Source organism: Chenopodium album, chromosome 21 (assembly GCF_948465745.1).
Source record: "Chenopodium album chromosome 21, dcCheAlbu1.1, whole genome shotgun sequence".
Classification (NCBI taxonomy): domain Eukaryota; kingdom Viridiplantae; phylum Streptophyta; class Magnoliopsida; order Caryophyllales; family Amaranthaceae; genus Chenopodium; species Chenopodium album.
In genome coordinates, this window is record NC_137854.1 from 2,509,034 (window position 1) to 2,523,667 (window position 14,634).

Consider the following 14,634-nt stretch of genomic DNA (forward strand, 5'->3'; position numbering starts at 1 on the left):
CGCATTTGATTATCTTCAATTTGTTAACTACTGTTTCCAATTGTCTTCTAAATGTATAAAATCCCATTTAATATGCATATGCACGTGTTTTATAAATGACGTATTAGCTTGATATTAGCATTTAAGAGTCGAAAAAGTAATTAAGTGTTGCAATAATAAATAGTCAATAATGAAGCACATGCATATAACTAGGTTAGATTGTCTTTAATTTCAAAGCCAAAGTATTCCAATTTGTTAAGGTAGTTAAAAACCCTTGCTAACGAACCAATATAATACTGTACTTTTTTCACACTTTAGTTTATCGTTTTCGAAAATGACAGTATATAAAACACAAACATATTGTGTCGTTATTTCAACCTAAAATATTCTTTTTTCGTATTTGATCGATTATCTTCAATTTGTTAACTATTTCCAACTGTCTTCTAAATGTATAAAATCCCATTAAATATGCATATGCACGTGTTTTATAATTGACTTATAAGCTTGATATTAGCATTTACGAGCCGAAAAAGTAATTAAATGTTGCAATAATAAATAGCCAATAATGAAGCACGTGCATATAACTAGGTTACATTGTCTCAAATTTCAAAGCCAAAGCATTCCAATTTGTTCAGGTAGTTAAAAACCCTAGCTAACGAATCAATATAATACTGTACTTTTTTCACACCTTAGTTTATCGTTTTCGAAAACGACAATATATAAAACACAAACATACTGGAATATTGTGTCGTTATTTCAACCTAAAATATTCTTTTTTCGTATTTGATCGATTATATATCTTCAATTTGTCAACTGTTTCCAACTGTCTTCTAAATGTATAAAGTCCCATTAAATATGCATATACATGTGTTTTATAAATGACTTATTAGTTTGATATTAGCATTTAAGAGTCGAAAAAGTAATTAAATGTTGCAATAATAAATAGCCAATAATGAAGCACGTGCATATAACTAGGTTAGATCGTCTCTAATTTCAAAGCCAAAGCATTCCAATTTGTTAAGGTAGTTAAAAACCCTAGCTAACGAACCAATATAATGCAGTACTTTTTTTCACACTTTAGTTTATCGTTTTCGAAAACGACAATATATAAAATACAAAAATAGTGGAATATTGTGTCGTTATTTCAACTCAGTATGGATATCTAATATAACAGTTTTCAAACAAAATATTCTCTGCTAATCGATTTTAATTCATATACTGTCAACTCAGACACGATGTATAAGCTTAACTTGAATTGAAAAGTGTGGCTATGTATTTAAAATGTCCTTGAATAGCTTGAGACAATCTCCACACATGCATTAGAATTACAATCAATATAATTAAGATAACCAGATGTCATAATCTTAACCCCTAATTTAAGACTTCTTACAAAATAATCATCATTGTTAATACTAATATCATAACATACTATACTATACAAACCAATTGAGATGACCACACCATCAATTATGCCGGCCATGGAGCAAAAGTTTTTACAACATAAAAAGCCTTTCCTTTGAAAACAAACCAATAGCAACTTGACACTAATGATAATGACTATTAATTATACACCATTACCTTAAACCAAAACCTCTCTAGGCGATGACCCTAGCCTAAAGCCTACATTATATTATTTCAACAAATTTTCCGACACTATCTTTCAAAATTAACCCAAATTGGAGTATATACTCTTCCCCCACATACTTCGCAATTCATAAAACCCTGTAATTAATTACAGATTTGTAAAACTTACTTTTTTTTACCATCATAAAACCACCTTAGAAAGGTTGGACTAAGATCAGATACTTGCAATGACCAATACAAGGGTTTATTCATTCACCTTATTTAAATTTTGTTTGGGTAATATAAGTTCCGATTAAAGGTTTAGTAAAGGTTACTCGTACTCAACTTAAAATCAAAACTAAAAGCTCTAATAATGTCTAACAAGTTCAGTTTAGTTCAAATAATGTCTAACAAGTTCAGTTCAGTTCAGTTCAAATAATGTCTAGCTAGTTCTGTAATTCTGTTTAGTCTAGTTTAGTTTAGGGTCTGTTCTCTTTAGCTTAATTTCAGTTCAGTTCAGCTCCAATTAGTTCATAATTTCCTTCTCTCATAAACAATTCGTTTTAGCTCTATTTGGTTCAACTCTAATCAGTTCAATTCAGTTTTGCTCAAATCAGTTCAGTAAATCAGTTAGCTCAAATAATGAAAATAATGTGATGAATATGTTACACCTTAATGAGCAAGTATTATGGTAATAAGGCGTTACAATACTACATACATTAAACTTGAACAAGAAAGGCAAGACAGACAGGTCATTATGACGAAATGAACCAACTATTCCATATGAAACACCCCCCTTTCCTCCTCCTATATAAACACTGATACTCAACCCTCATTTTCTCTCTCCTCATTCTACTCCCTTCCCTCCGCTCCACCCCCCTCTCAAAAAACACCCTCCCCCTCATGGGGACCCACACCGCCTTAACCCAACACCAACACCACCACAAGCGCAACCCACCAAGGCGCAAACCCACCCCGCTCGTGAAGCAAAACTCATGGTCACCTGACTCAGCACGAGAAGAATTATGGCTCCGTCGCAAAGAACAGATTGGACGACGTCGTTCCAAGAGTCTTACTGATGAGGATTTGGACGAGCTTAAAGCCTGTTTTGAACTCGGGTTTAGGTTTGACCCGAATGAGCCTCAACCCGATCAGAGGTTGTCCAGTACTCTCCCTGCTTTGGAGTTTTACTATGCTGTTAACAAGAACTATAACGACACCGTTTTGAAGTCCAATAAGTCGTCGTCGTCTTCGTCGTTGTCGTCGCAGATTGGTACTGCTTCGTCGTCGGAAAGTGATCTTTCTCTCTCCTCTCCTATTGGCAGCCCTCTCATTATTTGCCCTGGTAATTAATTCCTTCAATTTCTTTCATCATTTATTGATTTAATTATAATTTAATTTAATTCCATAATTTAACGTCGGTTTTATTTTTCATGTGTTAGAATTTTTCTCGTGTCATTGTGTTAGAGTTTTTCATGTGTGCGTTTTAATTTAATATTTTTTTGGTAATAAAGAAAAATAAAAAATGAAAATTAATGAAGCGAGATTTCCGGCGCATATTCATGATTACTTTCTTAGTTGTGTCACGAATTATGCCCCTTCCTTTAATACAAAAACAATCATAGCGTATAATGTATGGTTTTTATTTTCGTTACTTATTAATTTGAGTTATTGTATGAAACAAGTTAATTCGAATATTCGGATTTTGAACTATAAAGTACTCAATATATTAATTGTGTTAAAAGTTGAAAGTTTGGTGCAATTTAAAGGAAGTCGTTTGAATTTCAAATGGAGTTGATTGTCCGAATTGAATCCTCTTGATGATAGAATATCATTTGCTGCTAATCAGCTATTTGGAAATTAAAATTAAAATGGTATATAAAATTTATTGTGAAATAAACTGCTGGAAGTTTAGTGAAGTAACATTTACATAAAATGGAACTTTATGGTATACAATTTGACTTTTAATAATGGTGAGAATTTGTATGTGTGTGACTCGTAATCATCATAACCCAACATGTAAATTTAAATTAATTTTATTTTTCTATCAGATGAATTTTGAGATAGGCCGTGTAAAACTTTGTCATATGACATGACATGAAATAAATTTTGAGATTTTTTTACCGAATATTATTAACATTTGCCGAGTATTAAGATTCGATAATTGAAAAAGGGGATTACTAATGTGAATGAAGTAATCATACAAGTCGTATCTTTAATAAAACTATTAAATTTACGTAATTTTAAAAAAGATACGTAGTGCATTAATTTAAAATACGCGTACGTAGTAATATATTTATGATAAAATCCTATGTCATTTAATGTTACTGTCAGTTTATTTTTGTATTCTACGGACTATAGAGTACTTCTTTATGGTTATATGTCTTATACTACGTACTTTATTTTGTTACAAAGTTTTTTTTTCTTATGAAGTTTTAAGAGAAAGGTTTAAACACGAAAATCGTACCAACTTATACTAAGTACTTGTTATAGTAGGAGTACTAGCAAAGCAAATTATTAAACATGCTCTTTATTTGACATTGTCCCTAAATGCATGCCAATTAGATTATCATTATTGTTTGCACAATTAGACATCCAACCCATAATCACGACAATGTTGTACTCCATGCATGCAATAACTTTCATCACTCATATATATATATATATATATATATATATATATATATATATATATATATATATATATATATATATATATATATATATATATATATATATATATATATATGTTGCACCTCCTATATTTATATACCAAATGTTTAATGTGGACTATGCGTAGTTTATTAACAACATTTTTTTTTTGCTAAGCTAATTAAGTTGTACGTCGATAATTAATGATGGATTATACATATGATCGGTGATGCAGGTGATGATCCGAAGACAATTAAGACAAGGTTGAGGCATTGGGCACAGGTGGTTGCTTGTTCGGTGAAGCACTCATGGTGATGGAGCTGCTTAAAGGGGGGGTTAATTAGTGTTGTGCATAACCAGGAACAACAATATAGCTTATATGTAGCAAAATTAACCCAAACAACCTTAGACAAAATGGAGATATATTGACCAGTTTAATTTTATGCCAAACTTAATAGTGTTACTAATCTCAGTTCTCATCTATTTTTTCCTTTATGGCAAAAGGAAAAACTATAGTTAGATGTTATGTATCTCTATTGATGTGAACCAAATTTTGGTCAATTTATAATATCGTAATTTTTAGTGGGTCTTAATTTAAATGGGTCTTTATTTTAATGGTTCTTTCTTTGTGGTTTAAAATAATTTTTGAAAAAAAAAAGTTTTAATTTTTAAAAACCAACAATTTTTTTTTTTTTTTTTTTTTTGAAACGAACAAAAAACTTTGATGTGTGAGGTGGCAAATAGTGAAAATGGGGTTCCATTTCAAAAATACAGCTGGGTTTCTGACCTGTAAAAGTGATTGCTTTGCATGACTATGCAAGATATTCTGTCCAATGGAGTAGTACGTAGTAGTAGTATAAACATAGTCGTTCTCAAAACCATAAAGTAGTCTAGCAAATAATCGTTGGGTGTTTGGATTTAATAAATTATGGGGTCTTCATGGAATCTTTGAGTCCAAGTGTTGTAGGCGGCTAAAGGCGCGCTATACATTTGCCATATACTGATATACATGTATTATACTAGTACTGTGTAGTCATTTGTCCATATATATTATACTGGTATCATCATAATGTCGAAAGTTTGCATCAAAAAATAATGTTGTAAGTATCTTTTCAAAGAAAAAGGAAAAAAAGAGGTAACACAAAGCATTAAAATTGGATTAGTTGCGCTAGAAAGGCTAGACTACTAAAAAAGATATCAGGTACCAGTGAAAATGTTGACAATATCGTATATACTTAAAAGTGACATTTTCGAAATGTGGTTCTAGCTTTAATTTCCCCCCGCTTAGTCCTTCTCTTTCACTTACTTCTCATGGAGTATACATGCATGCCAATGATGATTTTGGGCTGATTATTCATGATACAATTAAAACTACGTTATCTTTAGTTTATTACCGGTTGTATAGAGTTTGTATTAGCAATAGTTATATTCATAACATACAACATAAGATGAATCTAACAAAAGCTGTATCACTTGATTCATTTTTGTTTTCAAATATATCCCTCAACTATGGTCAAAGGCTATTCAAAAATGGATATTAAAATCATACCATAAAAATTTGTAGACTTGAACACCATATATTTTGTTAAGTGAACATGCCCCTTAATTGTATATACATTCCCTTTTTTGGAAATTATATTTGTGGAAGGTAAAGTAATAATGAAGATCATTTATGTTCTTAAACTCTTTAATTGAATCTAATTCTTTTTTTTTTTTTTTTTTTTTTTTTTTTTTTTTTTGTTGAACAAATTAATTATTTCTTCTTTCCCGGACTTGCTCTCATTTTCACCATATTTCACCTTACTATTGATGCAACCCGTGTATTGACTAGTTTGATTGCAAGCTCTTAATGAAAGGTTTGATTATGAGTATCAGTAAATAGAGCAACCCTTTTTTTCTTCTTCTTTTTCTTCTTCTTTGGTTGATATAAGCTCAAAGTTGTGAAAACCTAAAGATATTAAGCAAATCAAACTAGTGTAAAAGATAAAACACAATTAGAATTATATGAACTTCAAATCAGACTAGGGGATAAAATCTTACTTGCACCAATGTGTATGTACAAAGACTACAAGAGAGGAAGATGCACCAAGTAGTACTTTGCTAACCTTTTTTATTTTGTTAATCGTAATTTTTATGATATACAGTTTCGTTTTATGTGAACAAATAATATCAAATGAGCACAAAAAATCTCCTAATTGCACATAAAACTTTTCAAATCGGTTATTTTGTTACTCTATATGTACTCTGCATTCGGGTGAATATAAAACTTTTCAAATCAGTTATGGCTTATGGGGTGGAAAGTGGGTGTAGTGTCCATGCTAAAAATCCTAAAATGACAAGAAGACTACGTTATCAATTTTTGGGCTGTCAAGCGTTGTTATATTCTCATTGGGCTCAGATTACTATTTGAACTGGACTACATTCGTCGTCTGACATTTGTTAGAATATATGATGTTTACTTTGATGTATCCAGTTAGCAATCTTAGCAACTGTTTAAGTGCCGCAAAACTAAAGTAGTTATGGCCTTTGGTTGAGAAACTAGGTTGTTCTCCTGACTTGAAGATCACAAGATCAAATCCTGTTATGGACTCTTTAAATCTTTAATAATGGAGACCTTAACACTCCTAAAGAATATAACCTCTAAAGTTGAACAAAATTGACTAGCGAGAGCTTAGAGGTGTCAGTTCAGTAAAATCATTCTCGTTATCTTTCAAGTGGCATGACAAGTACACTTTTGCTCATCAGCTCATGCGCCACTCACTGTGCTTGCGCCAACCTAGGGTTACTCTTATAAAAAAATGAGGTTACTCATACATATAAATGAACATTAATCTTATATAACACACCCCTCCCACCCTAAAGAGGATAATAAGATTAAATTCGATAAGTTGATTATTGGACTTAGTTTTAAACTGGTACATAATCAATTATAGTAGACTATACCTAATGGTAGTAAAATTACTTCAATATATTTTAAACTAGAAAACTAAAGAATAAGAGTTCGCTCGCGTCAATGCTACAAGCCTACAAGTAGACAAGCTTTAGGAGGTTCAAAATTAATATACTCCTTTTGTCCCATAATAATTGACACGGTCAAATTTTGCACACATATCGATGTACTAGTTTGACCTTATAAAATATATAAGTAAATATTAATAAAAAATTATATAAAAAAAAGTTATTTTTATGAAACTTTATATGAATACCTATCATTTTTTTTTTTTTTTTTTGAGAAATATATGAATACCTATCTAGCTAACAACCATAAAATATGTTGTTATTATGTTAACAAAAAAAACCATCATGAATAGTATAAAAAAATCCAACGTATCAATTATTCTAGGATTAAGGGACTATGAAGTATATAAAATTCTCGTAATTAAGTAATCTTGCAAATATCTGTAAAAGCTCACACCAAAGTGAACAAACCCATCAAGTCAACTACAGTACAGTAGATATCAAAATGAGCTCATTTTTTTTTTTTTTAAAAAAAAAAAAAAAAAAAAAAAAAATCAAAATCAGCTCTTTAAATTAGTACTGTACGAAATTTCAATCTTGTTTGACAATAAACTTATGGTACCATACTTCCAAGGATGCCCTTAATTTGATACAAGTTCACTATCTTTCATTCACTCCAACACCTCATGAGAGTCTCCAGTATAATTATTGGACGGTGAAAAATGACAAAAGGGTACTGCTAAAATAAGTGTTTCAAATTAAATTTAAACTCGTGTTACATGTTCATATTGTGTTAACACATCAAAACAGTACGTATATATGGTCATCATACTACAGCACCGGCATGCTTAGAAGACTAGAAGGGATCAAATCTTAACTTATACTTCCATTTTCAACGTCTCACCAACTAAAACAACAAATTTCAATCCTATACTTCTAGTTTCGTTCTAGAGATATTAATTATTAAAGTTAAATCAATATGCATCATAAATCCATAATATTAAAATAATTATAAAAGCGGAAATTATAGGACCATTCTATAGTTTTATAGCACACTGATAGCCTTGATAGGTTACCAGAAAATATAACCGTGGTCCGTGGCCAATAGAGAGATATTCGTATACTTGCTTGTATTGTGCAAACCGGATATACTTTGGCGTGGTCGTTTGATTGAATATAAAAACAAATATTTATAGAAAGTTTATACTCTATATTTGGTTAAAGTTTCACATTGATATACATACTCAATTAAAATGTAACGCTTAAATCAAACAGGGGATGTAAGAATTGAGACAAGTTGTCTAGTTAATCGTGGGGGAGTGAAGTGAAGTAACTAATTAACAATTCCTTTCACTCCCTTAAACACATACAAATATTATGGAAGTTCCACTGATCTAGGTTTATACTTTTATGTTTTTCAATTAAAGGGCATCTATTCTCCTTATTTTATTTTATTTTTTTTAAATTTTGTTTTTCATGTCAACCAAACAACTTGCACTTAAAATAAAAAAATAAAAAAAAATAAAAAATTACTTTTGTTGAGGTCACAAATTCACAGTAGCTCAATTTAATAACCTTTATTCTCATTTACAACTTGATAATAAGGTGACATTTAATAACCATAAACCTCATTCAGACATCTAAGATCTAACTAATTTTTATTTGTATGAAACTTTGATAGATAATAAGGTTATCAACGAAATACATTATGAAAAGGCAAAATAAGGTATAAAGGTGAAATAATATGTGATTTTCTTAAAAATGAAAAAGACAAAGATATAAACTGAAAGATAGAAGCTATCTAACAATTTGAATATGCACATAGTAGTCTCCAACATGCATATTGTTGTTATGCATTTTTTACTTACAACGGTTATTTCATACATCTAAGTCATTCTACTCTATTAGTTATCTTACATAACCATTAATTATCATCACACGGCTATAAATTGCTTATTATTCTTGTAGTTATTAACTTATTATATGGGGTACTATTTTTTATTGGTTGGGATACGATTTATTAAATCTATAGTTCAAACACATAACTTATCTCAAATGATTATACAAATTATCTACTAAATTTTGTTATGATGATTAAAAATTAATCAAAATGGTAAGGGCATGCAAGATTACAAGGTAATGATAACCTTATTAAAAAGCAAGAAAAGTAAAGTAGTAGAAAAATGGTGTCACAATCGAAGCCGAAAGAAGTTTATGTTAATCTTTTTGCATAAGAAACCATTCCATATGCAATGGAATGGGTTAGGTGGAATAAGGAATTGCTCTTATTTCCAACAAGAATTTATTGCCTGCCGTCTAGATTGTACACGTGGCATGAATCCAGATCATTACCAATTTCTACACTCTTTCAGAAATTTTATAAGAACCTTCTTTTATAAATGAAAGTATGAAAACATTGCAATTTAATATGCTTGCACTAATAAAATCTTATTATACCCCACATTTGACATTTCATGGATAAACTAGTTAAACATATCACAACCCTCATATATATATTTTTTTTTCTCACCTCTCTATTTCACCAATCAAATTTTGCACTACATATGTTGAATTGAATTTGTGATTTCCACTTCTAATTTCTAAAATTTAATATTTTCTTCGTTTTTTTGAAAGTGTATCAGCTTGATGTGATCACATCTTAGGATTTTAAGTGGGCGATCTGATTCGAGAAAAAAATTGTGCAAAACTTGTTGACATAATAGTAATGATTAAACAATTAGATTAATAATTTATTTAGAATAAGGGAAACGAAAAGATTATGTGATAAACTTATAAATAGAGATGGAGAAGATGAAAGGAGAAACACACAACACAAAGTAATATATTTCAAGGAAAAAAAAAGAAAAGAAATGGTACAATTAATAAATGATCAAATATGGAAAGTGATGTGCTATAGAGAAAGTAGTTTTATACAAAGTATTGTTATATGTTTATGGACTAATAAGAATTTATTGTAACTCATTTTGGTTGTAAATTGAACTTGAAAGTTCTTTATCAAATTTTCGATATGAATTTACTTCCGATCTTGTTCTACAAAAAAGTGAAGATAGGTTTAAACAAAACAAAAAATATAATTCTTTCTCCATATGTTAACATACTTTTCTATTGTTTACTAATTCTACCACTTTATATTTAGTGTTCTATAAATATTGCCTTACTTTATTTTTGACTCATTCTCTCAAGAAACTTCAAATTCCAAGTATTGGAGTCTTCTACAAAAAAATATATAAAATAAATAAATTTAAACCTAGTATTGAAGTAGTGAATGAAAGCATTCTTCATTTACTGAACATCAAAAATAAATATTTCAAACCAATAATTCTTATTATACAACCGATTATACCTTATTATACCAACAAGCACATGAAAAAAAAAACCCAAAACCTTTAGCTGTACTACATTATGTCATATAATTCGTATATTGCAAGACTGAAAACCCTAATAAAAAAAAATTACTTGTACATATACTAATTGGTACAATAATTACTCTAAAATAGTCAACAATAAACCACAATGCAACCATGCACACTTTGTTTATCAAGAAAATCCAAACTTCTAATTATTTGCAAGTTGTATAATTAAACAAATGAAAAATGACAATAGCAATTAAAATAAATTGTAAAAAATAGTGTCTTCTTCCAAGTTCCTTAAAAACGTCAACATGACACGGCTTTATCTAAGATTATACTGTATACTCGTAGTAGTTGTTGCCAACTTCAATTTCCCATTAACAAATTTCAAACCCAACGAAAGTGGAGAACTTACTCACTTTTAATAATTAATTTTTTATTTTTAAATTATTAATATTCAAACATGACTTTGGAAAAATAAAGAAGAAAAAAGAGATTAAGAAGCTTTCTAGAACACCCTGTTTTGTCAAGTCACTTTCTATAAATCTCTTACTTTTGAGTTTTGTCTTCGTCTCTATATCTATTTTTATAAGCATTCTACGTGAAACATCTGCACATTCTCATTTTACTTCTCTCTCTTTCATATATTATGAGAAAAATATGATCTTGCAAAATCAAGAACTCTTTTCTTCTAATTAGCAGGAAAACAGAGGATCAAAAAAAATTAAGGAAAAATCAGAATCTAAATCATGTATTCAGGTTCATTTCTTTCTGGGTTTTATTGTTGGGGATGGGAATTTTTAACTGCCCTTTTGCTTTTTAGTTGTTCTTCTTCTTCCTAAATTCTTAATCTTTAATTTTTCTAGATTAAATTAGCTATTTTTCTTGATTAAATTCTAGGTAAAAAACAGAGGAAAACAGGGGATTTTTTTTAATAAAATATATAAATCTTTAGAGTAGTAGTTGAATAAAAATGGGGCAAAGGTCAATTCCTGCGCCATTTTTGACGAAGACATACGAGATGGTAGATGATAAAAGTTCAGATGATGTAATTTCATGGGGAGAAAATGGGTCAACTTTTGTTGTTTGGAAAACTGCTGAGTTTGCTAAGGATTTGTTGCCCAAATTCTTCAAGCACAACAATTTCTCCAGTTTCGTTCGCCAGCTTAACACCTATGTAAGTTTTCGAAAATTAATTGTCACGTTGATAGTGTAATTTTTTACCAAGTATATATGATCCTGATTGATAGAGTTTGATTTCATTTTTTCAACGATATTTGTTATCATATCCTGAGATTGGTTACAATTTTATGTCAACGTTTATTTGTAGAGTAGAGTAGGAAGTAGTATTTTTATTTACTTCTGTTAGAAATGAGAACTTCTATGGGCCAAATTTATAATTTGTTTAAATTATGACGTGTGAGGCCTTAATTAAAAATTGGAATTACCACTAGATGATATGAGTATGTAGTTTCATAGGTTGACTATTATGACGATTTTTGCATATACGATAGTATTTTCATAAGTTATTATTGGAGTATAAAAAATTACTTCCTTCACAAACATAAAAGTATAATTTTAATCAAATTTAGATGTGCCTACTAACTAGATACGATAGTGGTTAAAGAGTGGAGGGAGACTTGTGGAGTTGTATAAAATTATTCCCATGAGATATTGTCAAAGTTTAACTTGTTCACACTAATGGGTGAATGATTTTTTTTTTTTTTTTTTTTTTTTAAAATCGTGTTGTTATCGCGGGGTAGTTGATTTTTTTATTTTATTTTATTTTTTATCTTACATATACTATTTTGATCAAAAAAATATGTTTGATGGTACGTTGTGAAATATTACAAAGTATAAAAAGTTTAGTGTATGCAAATTGCAAATTGCAATAATGCAAAAGGTTTAAAGACGCTTTTAAAAAAATAGAGAATGTATACAAGTTCAACTATACTTTACGTGCATAATGATTACGAAGTTTTTAGAAGTATTACACTTGATATATTTATTCTTATTATCATATACCGTTACTTGTGAAATTTTACAATCAAAGTTTGTAAGTTAAAAAGATATTATGCAATTACTCATCTTCGTAAAATTTTCACTATTGCCCCGTAAAATGCCTCATTCTTAGAAAATGGATGATTTTCACACAACAATATTTACACTAACACCCTGCTAGGTTCAAACAGAAAAAAAAAAATAAATAAATAAATAAATAACCTCAATGAGAACTAGAAATGTGTATACGCTTATCCAAGGGTGGTGACATTTTAAAAGTATGAGTATTTGCAATTTTGCATGATGGCAAAGATAAAGAACAGTACATGTTTTTTTTTTTTTTAACCGCATTAATAGTTTTGATTAGTTAGTTGCATGTTGCATCAGATGCTTTATTATCCTAAAATAGCTAATTGTAACAATTTCTCAAAATTTACTCTTACAAAGAGCTGTATAGACTAACTCCAATGACATTTTTGCATTATAAATCTATTTTCCAAATCAAAATCTCGTCAATTATCTAATTGCTAAATAAGGCCTAAAACCGTAAAGTGTACAAATAACTGAATTAGTATTGTGACATCTTTGCTTTGATTTTGTTTGAGATGCCTAAACTTGCCATTACATAGAGGTTTTTCATAACTCATATGTCATATCTTAAAGTTGCCAGTCAAATGAAAGTATTAATGTCAAGTATATACTTCTTGATAACATCTTCCTATAGTTCTTCTACGAATTTTCTCCTCACTTTACTTGTTGGATTGAATTAAACATAAATTTTTTCCTAGATAGAATCTCTCTTAATAACTATAATAATCAAAACATTCATTATCTTTATTATTGTACTTTATTATAAGACTAACACATGGAATTTATGTACTTTTCAATTTTTCATAGTAATATTTTTCTACGTGACATTAATATTTTTCATATTTTTTTCCAAAATTACGGCGCTCACTTTTGACGAATATGCACGAAACAAATTTCAGGGATTCCGCAAAATTGTGCCGGACAAGTGGGAATTCGCCAACGACAACTTTAAGAAAGACCAAAAAGATCTCCTCTCCGGCATCCGCCGCCGGAAAGCAACACTCGCCGGAAAAGTCACCGGCGCCGTCACATCACCGTCCATCTCCGGCGACGATGCAGGGTCCACATCCACGTCATCACCAGGCTCCGTCGAAATCGCCGATTTATCGGGTGAAAACGAGAAATTAAGACGAGATAACGAGATGCTAAACTCAGAGTTAGCCCAAACAAAGAAACAATGTGAAGAGTTAATGGGCTTTCTTACAGCCCATTTAAAAGTGGGCCCAGATGAGATAAACCATATCCTGGAGCAGGGGATGGTGGTATCTTGTGGGGCCCACAAAGATGGGTTTGTTGGAGAAGATGACTTTGGAGGTGTTGATAATAATGAAGAAGAAGATGATGAAAAAGAAGGTTTGAAATTGTTTGGTGTTTGGTTGAATGAAGTTGGTGGGGTCAAGAAAAGAGGAAGATGTTATGATGAATTTCAAAGAGACAATAATTCTAATTTGGGCTTTAATGGAGCCCAATGTCGTCGAAAGATCATGAAGATTCCTTCATGAATATACAATAATAATACTGTATTTTTATTGCATAATTTGTTCAATTTTCTCGTTTTAGAAATGTCTGTTATAAGGAGAAATGGTCATGGATTAGTCAATGTGGTTGTTCAAGTTTGAAGATGCATGATGGATAGAAGAAACAACGGCGGAACTATATGCGTTTGTAGTTTGCTTTGGTATAATTTGAAATATATATTGCTATATGTATTTATGTATGTATTCAATAGAGGATCTTGGCTTCAAAAAATGAAGGGATAATGTAAGGGTTAATCCTCTAATCTCTTGTTAAAGTAACTGGATTTATACACTTTGCTTCTCATACATATTTCATATGTATAATTTGGACAATATATATGTAATAAAATCTTTCAAGAAAGTTTCAACTGGAATTCAACTCTGTAGTGTAGTTTTTATGTGCATGAACTTGGAATCCAACTTGTATCCAACTTGCTTGACAATATCTTTTTATAAGCCAAGTCTTTTCATTTTGGTATAGAAAGATCCTCAAATAAAATTAA

At 30.0% G+C, this 14,634-nt stretch overlaps 1 protein-coding gene across 1 annotated transcript; it reads left to right on the forward strand.

Moving 5' to 3' along the window:
• The first annotated feature begins 11,174 nt into the window (after window positions 1–11,174).
• On the forward strand, window positions 11,175–14,359 carry LOC145601790 (heat shock factor protein HSF24-like). The gene is made up of 2 exons (XM_081657862.1): window positions 11,175–11,700; window positions 13,514–14,359. The coding sequence occupies exons 1-2, from the start codon at window positions 11,497–11,499 to the stop codon at window positions 14,114–14,116; spliced, it is 807 nt and encodes a 268-aa protein (XP_081513988.1). The 5' UTR covers window positions 11,175–11,496; the 3' UTR covers window positions 14,117–14,359.
• Window positions 14,360–14,634: the final 275 nt, after the last annotated feature.